We start from the raw sequence: 18998 nt of genomic DNA, 5'->3' as shown, positions 1-18998 counted from the left end.
ATCCTACTAGGATTCCGCCCATGCGGGGAATCATTTAGAAGCTCAGAACTGCGACTAGAAGGGATAATTGTGCCTTTAAAAGGGAGAGTGGGGCATGAAGGCTGAAAGGAGAGTGTGGCAGGCACAATTGAGAAAATACGTATCCAATCAGAGACTATTACGGAGCCATTAACCAACAGTACAGGTCAGGTTGGTTTCCATCCTGCAAAGTCTTCAATCAGGCAGCGAAGTGTCTGTGTTACAGCATACCTTCTTTTTAGGCTAGCAAAAAACACCTTGTGGGCTCCGAGTATTGTTTCCTATAAATAAAAAGAGCCAACCCCTGATGGCCGAGAGAAAGAGAAAGAAAGAGAGGGAGAGAGGACGCTGAACGCTGCCCCATATTGCACAGTCTTTAATTCTCTGCGGGGCATTAAAATCAGAAGGACGGGAAACAAAAATAATAAAGTCCAATAATGATGGTGGAAGAGGCGATGGTGATACAAAATGGCCTGTGAGAGGTGTCGGAGAAGGCAAGGGTGTGAAGCCAGGGTGGTGTGAATTAAAATAACAGTCAAACACCCCCCCGTCCCCCCTCAGGTGCCAGAAGTTCTGCAGGAAGAGTTAAAATTCATCGCTTTCAGCAGCGTGCAACTGTGTGTCGTCTGCGTCTGTCATACTGCTCTCCTGTGATTCGTCAGTGGCCACTGCAAGGGAACAACGGACACGTTAGAAAAGGATCAACTTTAAGGGGAACTATCGCAAAAATGAAAAGTAAGAATCCATTAAATATTCTGCATTGTTTCAGAAATAAACAAGTTTATCTTCACTATTCCTCTATCAGAATCTCTTTCTCTTCATGCAGCAGTTGGGTGTCAGATATTCACTGACAGTTAGATCCAATATATCTTATAGGGGGGCTTCCTTTCCTAGCAGATGTATTAGAGCTCACTCAAATAACCGATTTCAGTATAAACAAAATAACTGCCTTTTGCGCAAGTTATATTCTGCATGTAGAGAGACATGATGTCTGGTGAGTTTAATAGAGTAATACTAATACATCATCTAGGCAAAAGGAGCCCCCCTATAAGATATATTGGATCTAACTGTCAATGAATGTCTGACACCCGACTGCTGAATGAAGAGAGAATGAAGAGAAACAAATGCTGAGAGAGGGATAGTGAAGATAAACTTGATTATTTCAAAAACGGTATGGAATTTTTATTTGGTTGTATTTAGAAAGTTTATTTCAGTATGCTGAAGCTTATGTAAAATTCACAATAGTTCCCCTTTAATGATTGGATTACAGAGCACTTGCATGTCACTAGGGACTTCAGTGCTAGCAACAAACCACAATGCCATCCCAATCACTAGCCGCCATCTCCTGACCTGATTCATAGGGGTAACACTCGCTGATCTGCTCCTCTTGGGTCACAGCCTCCTCATCGTCTGGCAGGTACCGTTTGTCTATGGCCTCTTTGATCTGATTGTTAGCACCTTTGGGGTCCAGGTCCATGGCCCAGGAGAAATTCATCAGAGCCAAATGTGTCTGTCCTAACTTCTTGTATACCTAAAAGGGATTCCGAAAAACGGACACTTTATAACGGGCAGTGGAACAGAGCGAGGCAAAAATAATAAGCAAATTGGTCGACGGAGTATGAAAAGGCAAAATATAGACTTGTTTATAAGTCTCTTCATTTTAATTACTGCAAGTGCAGGTATAGGATCTGTTATCCGGATCCCCGTTATCCAGAAAGCTCCGAATTACGGAAGACCATAGTCTCCATTTTAGCCAAAATTTTTAAAAACGGATTTCCATATCTGTGTAATAATAAAACAGTCGCTTGTACTTGATCCCAACTAAGATATAATTAATCCTTATTGGAGGCAAAACCAGTCTATTGGCTTTATTTAATGTTTACATGATTTTCTAGTAGACTTAAGGTATGAAGATCTAAATTACGGAAAGATCTTTTATCTGGAAAACCCCAAGTCCCGAGCATTCTAGATAACAAATCCCATACCTGTATGTGCAATATCTATGGCTCTACTGCTGTATTATTTCATGCTAGTGGCCTGAACCCTGCCCAATATTAATACAGGATATAGAAAATAAATGCAGCTTTCATATGCCAGACAAAAACAGGGATACTAAAGGAGATGAGTGATCACATATGTGTAGGAATTCTTAATCAACTGCAGTTTAATGGATGTCAAACAGCTAATGGCAAATGCCTATTATACCAGGGTACGGTGTAACTTGGAGATACCAAAATGATTAAAGGGGTGTTTCACCTCCAACGTTAATTGTGTAACTGAATTCTAAGCAATATTTCAATTGGGCTTCATTATTTATTTGTTATAGTTTTTTTTTAATCATTTGTCTTTTTCTTCTGACTAGTTCCAACTTCCAAATGGAGATCACTGGCCCAATCTAAAAAACCACTGCTCTGTAAGATTACAAATATATTGTTATTTTATAATTACTCCTTTTTCTATGCAGGCTAGAATCCTGCAGCAAGTCGGGTACCCGCAAAAACTTCTGCAGATAGAAGTTTCGGGAGTGGGTTTAGACGCGGGTCGGCAGTTCTTTGGGTTTGCAGTTTGCGGGTCTTCTCAGTAGCGAGTTTTACGCCTTTTTTTTCTGATCACGCCTACTTCTAATGAGGTCACTTCTGGTTTACAATAACAGCACTTCCTGTTCTACTCCTTTTCGGATCACGCCTACTTCTAATGATGTCACTTCTGGTTTATAATGACGGCACTTCCTGTTTCTTGATGGTCAGATCGGGTTGCGGATAAGGTACTTGCGGGTCGTGTAGCGAGTAAGTATGCAGGTTGCAGGTTTGGGTTTAACAAATTGGTTCCGCGCAAGACTCTTATGCAGGCCTCTCCTATTCATATTTCAGTCTCTTATTAAATCAGTGTATGGTTGCTAGGGGAATTTGGGCCCTAGCAACTAGATGGCTGAAATTGCAAGCTGCAGAATAAAAAGCTAAATAACTCAAAAACCACAAATAAAAAATTAAAACTAATTGCAAATTGTCTAGGAATATCAGTCTCTACATCATACTAACAGTTAATCTAAAGGTGAACACTCGCTTTAAAATAAAAAACAAGAGTTCTTTACCTTTCCTATTAAGAAGTACACCAAGGATTCCTTAGGTACAATCTGTTTCAGCTCCTCCAATTCTTGCAGCGCCAACTAAAAACGAACAATAAAATATATACAGAAAGTCGTGCTTTGAGCATAGGTCCAAAAAACATTCATTATTAGCATATTCATCTTTATTGGTTCTGTTCTTCTTCACAGATATTTACAGTTCCCAAATAACCCAACTCTGTGACTGCAGCTCATACCTTGTACTTCTCATTGGCAAAGAGAATGGAGGCTCGATGGAACTTGCATAGAGGGTTTTTGGGGTCTATGGAGATGGCTTTGTTTAGTGTGTCCAAAGCCTTGTCAGACTTCTTGAGCGCATGCTGCACCTAAAAGCACCAATAAAAAACATTCAATCATTAGAATCTATTCATGACAGTTTTCATTAACCCAGAGACATTTATTTTCATCTAAAGCACAAACAGTTTAATCTAAAACTGACGAGTTCCGGCCACCCTCTCCTTTAGACCAGATACTGAAATGGTGTCAGATCCCGGATTAAATTGAGAAAATGAATACGCACCACTCCAATATGACACAGCAATACGGAACTCTGGGGGTTAATATCCAGTGCTTTCTGAAAATGCATTTCTGCCAAGCTGAACTTCTCTTGCTTGTAGTAAATCATCCCAAGTCCATACCTGTAACAAGATGATTTCAGGTTACCAGCCTTACACAAAGAGAAAAAAAAGGATCTAAAATTCTCTCTCAATGGGATATATTTATTCATTTCAATGGGATTTTTAAAAAGTATTAAAAGAGTATTTACCAATGGGTGAAAGTGAAGGTTCATCCTTTGTTAAATACGCCTTTTAAAATCCCATATAAATGAATGGAGAGTGGCTTAATTACACTCTAGCAGACTAACTTCACTCTTTACAAGAGAGAGAAGGAAAGAGAGAGAAAGAGAGAGAGAGAAAGAAAGAGAAATAAATGACACTCTAGCTGACTATGGCGATCTCTAACTTCCCTCTTTGATAAATTGACCAGAGAGAGAGATATATATAGATAGATAGATAGAGATATATAGATATATATATATATATATATATATATATATATATATATATATATATATATATATAGGCAAATTCACTAAGCGCCGAAAGCTAGCGTCAATTCGCTAGCGTTGGGCATTTTGGTTACTTCGCAAATTCACTAATGAATGCTGGCGTAAATTCGCTAGTGTTACTTCGCACCCTTACGCCTGGCGAATTTTCGCTACGGACGTAACTACACAAATTAACTGACGCGCGCAGTGTACTGAACGCTACCTTTTACGCTAGACTTCCTTCGCCACCTCAGACCAGTCCCAAAAAACGCTAGCGTTTTTTCTATATTATGGGTGATAGGCTGAAAAAGATCGAAAAAATTTTTGGGGCTCCCCTCCTTCCCCCTACATTTCCTAACTCACGGCAACTTAACTATACAGTGGGCACATGTGTAGGGCAAAAAAAAAAATGTATTTGATGTTTTGAAGGTTTCCCAGGCATTTGTAGTGATTCTACGTATTCCTCCATTGAAATTTGAATTTGGTGCCGTATGCAAATTAACCATCGCTAGCGTAACTTTGCTTCGCTTAGCGAATCAACGCTAGCGCAACCTTACGCTACCCCTGGAGAGAGAGAGAGAGAGAGAGAGAGAGAGAGAGAGAGAGAGAGAGAGAGAGAGAGAGAGAGAAAGAGAGAAAGAGAGAAAGAGAGAGAAAGAGAGAGAAAGAGAAATAGAGAGAGTGAAATAGAGAGAGTGAAATAGAGAGAAAGAAAGAGAAATAAAGAAAGAATATCTAACTTCACTCTTTGATAAATTTACCCGAGAGAGAGAGAGAAAAAGAAAGAGAGAGAAAGAGAAATAGAGAGAGAAAGAAAAACCATACCTGGTGTATTTTGGTGCCAAAAAGCAAAGATGTAGAAGAATACAGGCTAATTTGCATACTTTAGGCAGGTTGCAATTGGTCTACTGCATATAAAGCATTTCTTAACTTAACATAAAAGCATAAAAAGTGTTTGTGTCTCACCAGGCATTGTAGTGTCTGGGGTTAACTCGTATGGAATTTCTGAAACACGCCAACGCTTTGTCCAGCTCCTCCGTCAGTACAAACTCGTGTCCCAGTAGAGTAAAAGCGTAGGCATAACCTGGATCCACCTGAATGGCCCTCTGGAAGAACTTTATTGCAATGTCATGTTCCCTTTGTAAACTAAAGCAGTTTCCAGCGGCGCACCAGGCCTTAAAGAAGAATTGGAGGCCAGAGGTAAGTCATATTTAGAGACTGAGGTTACGGCTGTGTATTGCTATAGAATACAAGACTAAAAACTAATGAGGCTAGCACTCGCATACCTCTGGAGAGTTCTTGTCCATGTCCGTCAAGTCCTTCGAAAGCACAGACAAGGCCACGTCCTTCTGCAAGTGCCACAAAGTAGTGGAGTAGATCTCCATGCCTTCTACTCGATAGCTCTCAAGTCTCCGCACCTCCGAGAACACTCGCTCAGCCTGCAGAAGATGCTACTTATTATTTGAAGGATTTAAAGGGGTCACGTGCCAGTCACACATAAACATAATAGGAACGTATATACAGGTATAGGACCTGTTATCCAGTATGCTCGGGACCAGGAGATGTCCAGACAATGGATCTTTCTGTAAATTGAATCCTCATACCTTAAAGGGATTCTGTCATGAGTTGTATGATGTAGTTTTTATTTCTAAATTACACTGCAAATAATTCACTCTACAATATAAAATGTTATTCCTGAACCAGCAAGTGTATTTAGTTGTAATATTGGTGTGTAGGTGCATCTCAGCTCATTTTGCCTGGTCATGTGCTTTCAGAAAGAGCCAGCACTTTAGGATGGAACTGCTTTCTGGCAGGCTGTTGTTTCTCCTACTCAATGTAACTGAATGTGTCACAGTGGGACCTGGATTTTACTATTGAGTGTTGTTACCTTGTGTTAGGGAGCTGCTATCTGGTTACCTCCCCATTGTTCTGTTGTTAGGTTGCTGGGTGGGAAAGGGAGGGGCTGATATCACTCCAATTTGCAGTACAACAGTAAAGAGTGACTGAAGTTGATCAGAGCACAAGCCACATGACTGGGAGCAACTGGGAAACTGACAATATGTCTGGCCCCATGTCAGATTTCAAATTTAAATCTGTTAGTTCTTTTGAGAAACAGATTTCAGTGCAGATTTCAAAAAAAAAAAAAAAAAAAAATGTTTTCCCACGACAGTATCCCTTTAAGTCTACTAGAAAATCCTGTAAACACGAAATAAAGCCAATAGGCTGGTTTTGCCTCCAATAAGGATTAATTATATCTTAGTTGGGATCAAGTACAAGCGACTGTTTTATTAATACAGACAAAAAGAATCAGTTAAAAAAATCTGGATTATTTGATTATAATTGTGTCTATGGGAGACGGCCTTTCTGTAATTCTGAGTTTTCTGGATAAAGGATCCCATACCTGTATTAGAAGTGAACAAATAAGCATTAAATCAAGTCAAAGCTAGGAACAGGACACCATATTAATACCTGGTTGGATTGAATTCAGCTCCTACCTGTAGGTACTCTGCCAGCTCAAAGTAGGCACGGCCAATCTGGCACAAGACCCAGCCGGTGTTGTAGTGATGAGACGGGAGATGGCTCAGTATATTTATTGCCTCCTTGCAGTTGTAAGAGCACAAGGCCACGTAGCCCTTCCCCATATCCCTTAAGAGACTCATCAACCCTTCTGGGAGAAAGAAAGGAAAGTGTAAGAGGAAGCACGACTAAATACAAACCATGTGACAATGCTTTGCTCATGTAAATCATCTTACACCAATAGCTTTGCACATGTTGTTGTTATAAACTTCCATTTATCCCCCCTGCAATATGCTAAATTCAGCCTGTGGAACTGCATGAACCCTATTTAAAGGGATCCATCCTGTCATTGGAAAACATGTTTTTTTCAAAACACATCAGTTAATAGTGCTGCTCCAGCAGAATTCTGCACTGAAATCCATTTCTCAAAAGAGCAAACAGATTTTTTTATATTCAATTTTGAAATCTGACATTTTGTCAATTTCCCAGCTGCCCCCAGTCATGTGACTTGTGCCTGCACTTTAGGAGAGAAATGCTTTCTGGCAGGCTGCTGTTTTTCCTTCTCAATGTAACTGAATGTGTCTCAGTGGGTTTTTACTATTGAGTGCTGTTCTTAGATCTACCAGGCAGCTGTTATCTTGTGTTAGGGAGCTGCTATCTGGTTACCTTCCCATTGTTCTTTTGTTTGGCTGCTGGGGGGAAAAGGGAGGGGAGTGATATCACTCCAACTTGCAGTACAGCAGTAAAGAGTGATTGAAGTTTATCAGAGCACAAGTCACATGACTTGGGGCAGCTGGGAAATTGACAAAATGTCTAGCCCCATGTCAGATTTAAAAATTAAATATAAAAAAATCTGTTTGCTCTTTTGAGAAATGGATTTCAGTGCAGAATTCTGCTGGAGCAGCACTATTAACGGATTCATTTTGAAAATTTTTTTTTTTCCCATAACAGTATCCCTTTAAAAAAATATTCTCGAATTCCAACATCAATCAGATTTTGAATCCCTTCTTCGTTGGGGGAACACAAATACGGGCCCGTCTTACCTGCCGCCGCCTTCTGTAAAGTAAGCGCCTGGATTTGGGGGGCCACGTTGGAGATTTTGCCCTCGGAGATAATGGAGGAATCCAGTTTACTAATCTCCAGGCTGTCGTTCAGGTTGGTCTGCGTCACGCCGCCTTTACTCGTTTTACTTTTGGTCTTTCGATTTGGCATTTTGGGCGGAAACTTCATTTTTAACTTTTTGCTGTTTTCCTGCAGTGGAAAAGCAAGGAGCTCGCATCGTCATCAGGTGTCACTAGGCCAACAAACTGTAGGCTTTTTATATCCACTTATAATTATATCGGTTTCCCCTTTCTATCCTCCCCAGATAAACTTGCTGGTGAGGATAGAACAATTTAAGGTAAAGCTAATAGACCTGCTGGCAGTATTTCTTTTGTTCCTCTACTAGTCTTGAAAAAAATACGATGTGAAAAAAACATTTAACAGAGGGAAAGCACAGGGGCTGTTCATCTTCCAACACTATCAGCAGAAATAAAGTTTTTTTCCAATTACTTTTTATTTTCTATGTGTGACAGTTTTTCGAATATTTAAGTGTAAAGTGTAATTTTCCAACTTCTAAAGCAGCTCTGAAAAAAGGTTTGGGGAGGGGTCGCCGACCCTGTAAACTGTTCTAAATTGATACATTTCTTATCTTTGTCCCTGCTGAGCAGAATCTCTGGGTTTCATTACAGGCAGCTGTTAGACTTGATACAATAGTTGCTGATACTCCAGAGATGCTGCTGAGATATGTAACAACTAAATATTGCAAAATTGTAACAGTTTAGAATCTTCACCTGAATTATTGAGCTGCCAGACCCAAACGCCAGAGACACAAACATTCAACTTTAAACTTAGATTTTGGAAAAATGGTAAAAAATTCAAAGTAATTGAAAAAAGTTTTTATTTCTGGAGGACAATCTGAAAACAATTAAACTGAAAAAGTGTTTGGAAGGTGAACAACCCCTTTGTAAAGGCAAACCTGTATGCAGTGAAATTCTCCCTTCATTTACTGCTGTGGATAGGAATTGTCAGACGGTCCCTAACTGCTCTGCAGGGAAACAATCATACTTATGAACAGCAGGGGGAGCCCCCGCCTTACTTTCCAGCCATGCAGAACTCAAGCAGCTTTGTTTGTTTCCCTGTAGAGCAGTCGGCGACTGTGTAGAGATTTGTATTGGATTTTATTTTTGCCTTTACATCCCCTTTACTGTTTCCAACTCCAGCTGCAGGGACAAAGATCATGGAGCCAGATTTAAACAGATAAACTGGGATTCTATTTGGAGAATTATTTTGCTGCAGCCACTGGTTCTGCAGAGTTGGAGAAAGTTTGTATTAAACAATACAAAAACTATAAAATCCACATTAGATTACATGACAACACAGGTCCAGTGCAGTCTGTATATTCTGATTATTAATCAGTCTTGTGTATCGGCTTATGGCAGATATTATTTGACTTGTGCTGTTTTGATCATTTATGACGATCCCTAACTAGCCCAGACCACACTGAGCATGTGCACAGTCTTGGTCTTGCAAAGATGTATAACAAAGTTACAAGATGGTGACCCCCTGTGGCCAACTTTGAAAGCATAAATCATTTGTTTGATTAGGCTTGTGGTGCAGTAAGTTCATGTTTATGTTTAGTATACAAAATACACTATTTCTAGCCTAATTCTATTTTAGACTTTACTTCCCCTTTAAGGGACACACATGTGTATGGGTCCACTCTGCATATCAAGCCTCTTTTTGGAACTACTGGACAATATGGGAGTCTGGGAATGAGAGGCGGGACATTTAAATGCTTTAAAGGAGAAGGAAAGCTACGGAGGCATTGTATTGCCAATAGATTAGCTCAATAGTGCAAGCTAGAATGCTATATTTATTCTGTAGAATGTTTTACTATACCTGTGTAAAAAGCTCTAGAAACTCTGTTTGTTTAGGATAGGAGCTACAGTATTAACATGGTGTGACATCACTTCCTGCCTGAGTCTCTCCCTGCTCTGGGCTCAGATTACAGTAGAGAAGGGAGGGGGGCGGGGGAAGAGGAGCAAACTGAGCATGCTCTTGCCCAGGGCAATAAGGTTTAAGCTGAAGGCAGGAAGTCTGATACAGAAGCCCATGTTTACACAATAGAAGGAAAGAAACGTGGTGTTTCTTTTGACAGGGGACTCAGAGCAACATTACTTTGGGGGTTTACTGGTATATTTAGATGGACCTTTCTGATAAGGCTTACTTAGTTTTAACCTTTCCTTCTCCTTTAATAGTGTGTCGAGCACTTTAGTTTGTATCCTGAAGAAGGGAGGGTAGTGCCCACCCAAATATTAATGGTGGTGGTCACAATACAAGTATCTTCTATCCATTGTTAATACCTCCCATGGAGCTTTAAGGATTATAACCAACACCTGTGTCTGACAGCAGCCATAGAACAAAACAAAAAAGCTGACCCTATGATCGTGTAAAGTGCGTCACGAATACTTTTTTTTTATTTTAAAGATCAGATGACTGTGCACAGATCACACGTCCCTACCTTGGTGGTGGAGCTGTCGCTGGTAAAAAGCCGAGAACTACGACGTGGTAGTGCATTAGGTGGAGCGGCTATTGTTGGGCTCAGTACCTGAGGAGTGGTGCTAGAGAAGGAGACACAATGTAAGAAGTCTGAGCACGAACTTCAGCCCATGAGAATATAAATGGGCAGCCTAGATCCCCCTGCTAAAGAGACTTTTCATAGGCCCTTATTGAACAAAGTATCCAACCTGACCCTTATGGGGTTTTTTTACTAAAACTCAAATTTATCTGGTCAGGCTTTTTGGGGCAAAAACTCAGTGGGGGAAAAAAAAAAAAATTATTTTTCGAAACTTATTATACCCCGATGCTGCAAAACGCCCAAATCCAAAAACCCGCCATCTCAGACCTGTCGAGGTCCTGTATTAGTCAATGGGAGAGGCATCTAGCTCAATTTGTAGTTTTCGTGGTGTGCACTTGGTTGAGCCCGAAAATCCCGACTTTTCCGGGCAAATATTTGAAAAGAAAAAAGAGTGATTCCCGAATGAAGCCCGGAAAATTCAAGCGGGTTTTCACTCAATTAATTTGGGTTATTTTATTAATAAATATGGCAAATCGAGCATGGCAGTTTGGTTGTGTTTTTTTTTTTAAATAAAATACGAGATAAATTCAGATTTTAGTAAATAACCCCCCTTAATTCCTACATATACTGCAAGTGTGTTATTATTTAAACTACAGGGGCTCGGTTGGCTGCACAACACCAGACTGTTTAATTGTATCAGACACTGGGATATCCGACGGCTTTTTAAAGGGATACTCTCACCATTTTTTTTATACTTCAATTTTTTCTCCTATGTTACAGTATCCCTTTAAAAAGCCATCTGATAACCTAGTGTCTGATACAATAAAACACAGCCAGGGTGCAAGTAGAAAGACGCTACACTGGGATACCCAGATTCTGAGTTAAAATGGTTGCTGGTTCCAGAGTGTCTTTTCAAGTAGGGTATATTCCAAGGAGTCTGTTACACTCCAAAAGTTATCAAAATAAATTAATAAAGAGGAATAAACAGCTTCCAGGCAGTATTTTCAAACTGCTTGTACCCGAAACACTACATGTTTCGGGTACAAGCCCTTTATCAAGTGTGCAAGAACAGTTGCAGTTTGAAAATACTGCCTGAAAGATGTTTATTCCTCTGCATCATTTTTTTTTAGAAAATCAAACATGACCAACCTTGTTTGAGGACCAGAGCCCTGCGTCTGTACAAGGAGAACTGGGGTGACATCCCGGCTGTTACCGCTCTGAGAAAACACAGACTTTGTTCCTGCTTGGCTGATTCTAGCAACAGACTAAAAGGGGGGGGGAAAAAAAAAAAAAAAATCGAGGAAACGTTACACTGGCAGACGTCACAGCAACATCGGGACAGTGAGAAAGAGCCAGAAAGCAAGAGAATTTCAGAGAAGAGGTGAATCTCAAGAGATGCCCTAACATGATGAATTGGCATCTGTTGCTTTATTTTTATTGAACTGAAATTAAATGTAATAATAATTCTTTATTTTTATTAGGGATGCACGGAATCTAGGATTCGGTTCGGGATTTGGGCAGGATTCGGCCTTTTTCAGCAGGATTCGGATTCGGCCGAATCCTTCTGCCCAGCCAAACCGAATCTGAATTTGCATATGCAAATTAGGGGAGGGAAATTGTGTAACTTTTTGTCAGAAAACAAGGAAGTAAAGAATGTTTTCCCCTTCCAACCCCTAATTTGCATATGCAAATTAGGGTTCGATTCGGTTCAATCTTTCGCAAAAGATTCGGGGGTTCGGCCGAATCCAAAATAGTGGATTCGGTGCATCCCTAATTTTTATTATGTAAACTGATGGGCTTTATTGTTAGTCAATATTTTGTTGACTTTGCTCTGTTTCATTTTTAAATACCAATAAACATAATTGGAAAAGAAAGAGATGCCTGAACAGAAGTAGTGACTGAAGTAAGAAATCAAGGGGCAAGAGAAGGCATCATAGGATGTACCTTTTTTATTGGGGCGCCAGATGATGGCACATCAAGGACACAAGAGGAGTTGTAGGTTTGTAAATACGACCCATCTCCTGGGCTGGGGGTTTCTAGAGGCAGAATTCCAAAACTAGAAAACAAGCAGAAACAGAAGAGAGAATCAAGAGTGAGTTTATTGTCATTGCATCCATATACGTTTGTACAGTACACAGTGGAGTGAAACAACGTTCCTCTAGTACCGTGGTGCTACACACAACATAGAAGTACCGGACAACAGACAAAGAGTGCAAAAATATGCAACTCCTGCAAGACAGGACAGCATAGTGTAGGGACAGGACAGTGCACACCAAGCAGATGTAATATGTTAAGTAAATAATACTAAACGTCAGACATGATGGGTGTATCATTGTGATATGATAGTAGTAAGAACATGATAAAGTGCAGATGATGTGCTCATAGGGAACAATTGTATCCAATGGCTATTTATTTATACAATGGCATACACACCCCTGTGTAACGTTGTGGTATATAATAAGGTCAGGAGCCTTATGGCTTGGGGAAAGAAACTGTTACACAGTCTGGTAGTGAGGGCCCTAATGCTTCCGTACCTTTTTCCAGATGGCAGGAGTGTGAACAGTGAGTGTGAGGGGTGTGTTGGATCAGCCACAATGCTGGTGGCTTTACGGATGCAGCGATTGGTGTAAATGTCCGTTATGGAAGGAAGAGAGACACCTATGATCTTCTCTGCTGTCTTCACTATCCTCTGTAGGGTCTTGCGCTCCATGACAGTGCAGTTCCCAGCCCAGACAGTGATACAGCTGCTCAAGATGCGCTCGATAGTCCCTCTGTAAAAGGTTATGAGTATGGATGGTGGGAGATGGGATTTCCTCAGCTTGCGCAGGAAGTAGAGGCGATGTTGGGCTTTCTTGGCTAAGTAGCTGGTGTTGTGGGACCAGGTGAGGTTCTCTGCCAGATGGACATCAAGGAATTTGGTGCTTTTGACGATCTCCACATTAAAGCCGTCGATGTACAGTGGCAGGTGGTGACTCCTAGTCTTCCTAAAGTCAACAACCATCTCCTTTGTTTTGTCTACATTGAGAGACAGGTTGTTGGCTCCTCCTCTCTGTATGCTGACTCGTCATTATTGCTGATGAGACCCACCACGAGGGGTCAGAGCTAATACAAATCATTATTTTCTAAAAACGTTGTTACTCTTTCATAAGCTGAAGCGACCGCTTACCTTGGAGTGAGTGGGCTCAGTGCTGCTGGTCCTCCCAATAGGCTGCGGCCAGTCTTTGGTTTGTTTTGGGCCTGTTTAGACAGAATGGAGGTTCCAGTACCAAGGGGCAGGGAATCAGGGGAAATAATCCCAGGATCTATGTAGGATATCGAGGAATCGCTGTTCAAGGGATATTTTATGTTGGATGACTCCAGGTTCAGTCTGTTGAGTTCCTGCATTTAAAGAAAATGTCCTGTATAATGTTTCATAACTCGGGCAAAAGTTCCTTTTGAAAGACAACGAATAGAAACTTACTATAGTGTCTTGAGGAGTCTCCATTAACACGGTGTCGGGCTGCCGGTGTTGGACGATGCTGTGTGTGTTGACGGTCATTGTGCAAGTGTTGGGCACCACCCAGTTACTGAAGTTCTGCAGAGAGGTCAGTTTGAACGTCTGCTCAGGGTCTGGCTTTTCACCTTTAAATACAAACATAGATTTATGGAGCATGGGGGGGACCGGTCGAAACAAATTTAGGAGCTTAAATGGATACTGTCATGGGAATACTGTTCAAAACGCATCAGTTAATAGTGCTACTCCAGTAGAATTCTGCACTGAAATCCATTTCTCAAAAGAGCAAACAGATTTTTTTATACTCAATTTTGAAATCTGACATGGGGCTAGACATATTGTCAGTTTCCCAGATGCCCCCAGTCATGTGACTTGTGCCTACACTTTAGGATGGAACTTCTTTCTGGCAGGCTGTTGTTTCTCCTACTTAATGTAACTGAATGTGTCTCAGTGGGACCTAGATTTTACCATTGAGTGCTGTTCTTAGCTCTACCAGGGAGCGGTTATCTTGTGCTATCTGGTTACCTTCCCATTGTTCTGTTGTTAGGCTGCTGGGAGGGGGGTGATATCACTCCAACTTGCAGTACAGCAGTAAAGAGTGACTGAAGTTTAACAGAGCACAAGTCACATGACTGGGGTTAGCTGGGAAACTGTCAATATGTCTAGCCCCATGTCAGATTCTAAAATTGAATATAAAAAAATCTGTTTGCTCTTTTGAAAAAATGGATTTCAGTGCAGAATTCTGCTGGAGCAGCACTATTAACTGATGCGTTTTGAAAAAATACATGTTTTTCCATGACAGTTTCCCTTTAATAAAGGGTTGATTCTCTAAATCAACATAAACCAGACATGCAGATGCGTAAGCTCTTGCACACATACCTATTTCACACAGAGACTCAAATGGGGACCACAGGAAAGGATTTAAACTAAGGCTCTTTTGGTAACATTCTGCGCCTTTGGCCAATCGATCTGTTTTGCTGAAAAAGGGACGGAGGGAGAAAAAAAATAAATAAATGATTTGAGAATCCACCATGTGACTACAAGAAAGAGGTGTGCTCAATTCAGGCAGGTGTATTTTGAAAGACAGAAAAAGGAAAAATAAACATTTATTTTAGCTGAAATATTTTCCTACTTAGCTGCTCTTTATGTTCATTTACTATGGAAACTCCCTGTTGCAAACAAAAAGTCACATACTGTAACACTGCAGGCAGATTATGGCTGAGACTACAGGAGCTAAAGAGGGTCAAACCAAGTCCAGAATGCTATATACTGCAGGCTGTGAAATATACAAGGGGTAGTTTACAATAACATTTAGGGGTTATTTATCAAAATCAGAATTGACCTCATTATTTTCTGAAATATACCCCAACCAAATCCGCACGGGTTATTATTATTTATCAATACATTTTCCTGAAATTCCAGTTCGGGGAAAAACTTTAAAAATAGTGAAATTCATACAAAGATTCGTACGATTTTTTTCAACATTTTTGCCCAAAAACCATGAAAAGTTCGTATTTTTGCACAAAACCCAGCGCAGATCAGGATATCTTCAGGATTTCTCCCTAGGGATGCACCAAATCCAGGATTCGCTTCCTGATTCGACCTGGATTCGGAATCGGCCGAATCCTTCTGCCCGGCCGAACCGAATCCATATATGCAAATTAGGGTGGGGAGGGAAAACGTGTGACTTTTAGTCATAAAACAAGTAAAAAAAAATTCCCCTTCCCACCCCTAATTTGCATATGCAAATTAGGAGTTGGATTTGGTTTGGTATTCGCCCAAATCTTTCACGAAGGATTCGGGAGTTCGGCCGAATCCAAAAATAGTGTATTCGCTGCATCCCTACTTCTACCATTGACTTATATACAACCTTGGCAAGTCTGAGATGCCGGATTTTCGGATTCTGACTTTTCCATCCTTGGGGTATAATAAATCACGTAAAATTCTAGGGGTTTTTTTTTCATTATAGTTAAAAAAAAAAATCTAGTTTTTAAAGTTTTTGGCATTCAGACACTAATAAATAATCCCCTTAGTATAATGTCAACAGTTGCAATTGGTCATTTTTTAAACATTTATGGAATTGTTTTTAGTGCTCTGTTCTCCAGTTTGGAATTTCAGCAGCTATCTGGTTGCTAGGGCACAATATACCCTAGAAACCAGACTGGAAGATGAATAGGAGAAGGCCTGGATTAAAAAGAGAATGAGTAAAAAGTAACTCTAATAATCATTTGTATTCTCACTGAGCAATCTTCTTTTTTTTTTTTTGGGCTGGTAGGGGCCAGTGACCCCTGTTTAAGAAAAGAGGGATGCAAAGAATTAAAAAAAAAACATCAGCTTAAATAGATGCTAAGAATAGGCCATTCTATACCATATTAAAGGTGAACTAAACCATTAACACAAATAACAGGAAGCCTTGTATATAAAATCTCCATGGATTGCACCTACCAATATACATGGCCAAGCAATGACAACGTAAAGCAGGCGGAGTCTCCAAACTCCGTAACAATCTCCTCTTGACTCTTCTGTTTATTGAGCACTCCACCCGACAAGATCTGCTCCCCCTCAGCTAGCCTGGCAACAAAGGGACAGCATTAGCCAATGACAGGGCAAAGCAATACAAAGTAGTAGTAAGAAACAAATTAAAGGTGGTGTTCACCTTTAAATGAACTTTTAAGTATGATGTAGAGATGGATATTCGGAGACAATTTACAATTGGTTTTCACTTTTTATTATTTGTGGTTTTTGACTTATTTAGCTTTTTTATTCAGCAGCTCTCCAGTTTGCAATTTCAGCCATCTGGTCGCTAGGGTCCAAACTACCCTAGCAACCATGCACGGATATGACTAAGAGACAGGAATATGAAGGGTTGAATGGTTGGAATAAAAAGAGCACTAAGAAAAAGTAGCAATAATAAACACGTTTAGCCTTATAGAGCATTTTGCTTTTAGATGGGGTCAGTGACCCCAATCTGAAAGCTGGAAAGAGTCAGAAGAAGAAGCAAAATAAATCAAAAAATTAAAATAATAATATGCCAATTGAAAAGTTGTTTAGAATTGGCCATTTGAAAATATACTAAAACGTCACTTTTGCCATTTACATTAGTTATTCAAGATACAGTAGAACAACGATTCTACGTCTTTGCACTGGTTTCTTTTCCCGAATTTTACATTCATGACGATCGGTCCCTTGAGCAAAGCAAAAGCTGGGTTCTACTGTATAAAAGTTTTTACACTAATACAATGAGCAGCGATCCCATCTGTTCTGTTTGACCGGCTGTGTAGCCAGTCGTCTGAAAATTAAATGACTGAGCTTAGAAGCGTGTCCTGGTGCTTTACTGCTCAGTTCTTTTGCCCCATTGCCGATTAAAAAATAAGTTACTGGACAGAGCCAATAACTAAGTGGCCCTACGGCACAAAACGTGAAAGGCTTTGCTGTGATGTTTTTTGCTTAAATAAATCCTTTTTTACTACATCTATCTACGGAGTGTGGTCCGGGATGTGCCGGCCCTTCATCTATTGATTTGCATTATTTGCCTCCCTGAGCTGAGGATCTGGGGCTAGAAAACTCGGACCCAACTTCTTTTAGGGTAATTTAACCCCAACTTATACTGCTCTCGACACTGAATGCCTCATCTCTTATAAACTTCTGGACAGAGAAGCATCTCCGGACGCATATCTGCTCAGTTGTACCATTCAGCTAACAGTGAGCGAAAGCATTGGAATATTCAGGTTGGCCTGAACCATGGGGTTTTAAAAAGCAGGGGGGAAATGCTTCATTTAGTTAAATGAGGAGAACGTGTGGGTACTCACTTGCTGAGATCAATGCAGCACTTAGCGAGAAGGTATTTACATTGTGGAGTGGTACAACTGTGGGCTTTCAGGAGACGATATGCCTTGTAAGCCTTTCCTGAGCGATAATAGCAGGTGGCCAGCAGAAATAAAGCCTCTTCAGAATGCACTGCAACAAAAACGTTTGGTTAGACTGCGACTGCAATTTAGCCTGCATGCATTATTATACCCAGCATTCCTAGCGTGGGTATAAGGGTCACACGGGCAGATTCGGGGAGATTTAGTCGCCTGGCGACCAATTGCCTCATCTGCGGGGCGACAGAACTGCCATCCACCTGCTAAAATGAAAAAACTCCTGCGCCAATGCACTCGCGGTGCGTCAATTTCTGAAGTCGCCCGAAGTTTCCTCGTTAGGCAACTTCGGAAATCGAAGCGCCGCAAGTGCCATTGCGTTTCCTCATTATAGCAGGGGGAAGGCAGTTCGGGGAGATCGTCGCCCCAAAGAAGAGGCGATTAGTCGCCAGGTGACTAAATCTCCCCTAATCTGCCCCTGCCCTTTAAGGTAAGCAAATTCCATTAAAGGGGTGGTTCACCTTCCAAACACTTTTCACTTCAATTGTTTTCAGATTGTTCCCCACATTTCTCATTTAGTTGATACAACTAGTTATTACATTTCTCATTTAGTTGATACATTTCTCATTTAGTTGATACAACTAGTTGATACATTTCTCATTTAGTTGATACAACTAGTTATTACATTTCTCATTTAGTTGATACAACTAGTTATTACATTTCTCATTTAGTTGATACATTTCTCATTTAGTTGATACAACTAGTTGATACATTTCTCATTTAGTTGATACAACTAGTTGATACATTTCTCATTTAGTTGATACAACTAGTTGATACATTTCTCATTTAGTTGATACATTTCTCATTTAGTTGATACTAGTTATTACATTTCTCATTTAGTTGATACAACTAGTTGATACATTTCTCATTTAGTTGATACAACTAGTTAATACATTTCTCATTTAGTTGATACAACTAGTCGATACATTTAACTTTAGTTGCTACAACTAGTTGATAAATTTCTCATTTAGTTGATAAATTTATCATTTAGTTGCTACAACTAGTTGATACATTTCTCATTTAGTTGATACATTTATCATTTAGTTGATACATTTCAACTTAGTTGCTACAACTAGTTGATACATTTATCATTTAGTTGATACAATTAGTTGATACATTTATCTTTTAGTTGATACATTTCTCATTTAGTTGCTACATTTCTCATTTAGTTGATACAATTAGTTGATACATTTCTCATTTAGTTGATACATTTCTCATTTAGTTGATACAATTAGTTGATACATTTCTCATTTAGTTGA

The 18998-nt window shown here is 40.1% G+C and overlaps 1 protein-coding gene across 1 annotated transcript in view; it reads right to left on the bottom strand.

Annotated features, from left to right (window-relative positions):
• Window positions 1–379: 379 nt before the first annotated feature.
• The window catches only part of cdc27.L (cell division cycle 27 L homeolog), a 22016-nt gene continuing 3397 nt past the window's right edge, over window positions 380–18998 (bottom strand). The window contains exons 3-19 of the mRNA XM_018234850.2: window positions 17629–17776; window positions 16265–16390; window positions 14699–14796; window positions 13787–13947; window positions 13493–13704; window positions 12271–12382; window positions 11476–11591; window positions 10270–10369; window positions 7751–7958; window positions 6686–6858; window positions 5477–5629; window positions 5157–5365; window positions 3663–3780; window positions 3340–3468; window positions 3110–3184; window positions 1369–1549; window positions 380–686 (exon numbers count right to left, since the gene is read on the bottom strand). Of these exons, the coding sequence (XP_018090339.1) occupies window positions 604–686; window positions 1369–1549; window positions 3110–3184; window positions 3340–3468; window positions 3663–3780; window positions 5157–5365; window positions 5477–5629; window positions 6686–6858; window positions 7751–7958; window positions 10270–10369; window positions 11476–11591; window positions 12271–12382; window positions 13493–13704; window positions 13787–13947; window positions 14699–14796; window positions 16265–16390; window positions 17629–17776 (2402 nt within the window). The 3' untranslated portion in view covers window positions 380–603. The remainder of the gene's footprint in view (window positions 687–1368; window positions 1550–3109; window positions 3185–3339; window positions 3469–3662; window positions 3781–5156; window positions 5366–5476; window positions 5630–6685; window positions 6859–7750; window positions 7959–10269; window positions 10370–11475; window positions 11592–12270; window positions 12383–13492; window positions 13705–13786; window positions 13948–14698; window positions 14797–16264; window positions 16391–17628; window positions 17777–18998) is intronic.

Source organism: Xenopus laevis, chromosome 9_10L, assembly GCF_017654675.1.
Source record: "Xenopus laevis strain J_2021 chromosome 9_10L, Xenopus_laevis_v10.1, whole genome shotgun sequence".
In the NCBI taxonomy this organism is placed as follows: Eukaryota; Metazoa; Chordata; class Amphibia; order Anura; family Pipidae; genus Xenopus; species Xenopus laevis.
Note: the sequence above shows the minus strand (reverse complement) of the source record. Positions and strands in the feature narration are given on the sequence as shown.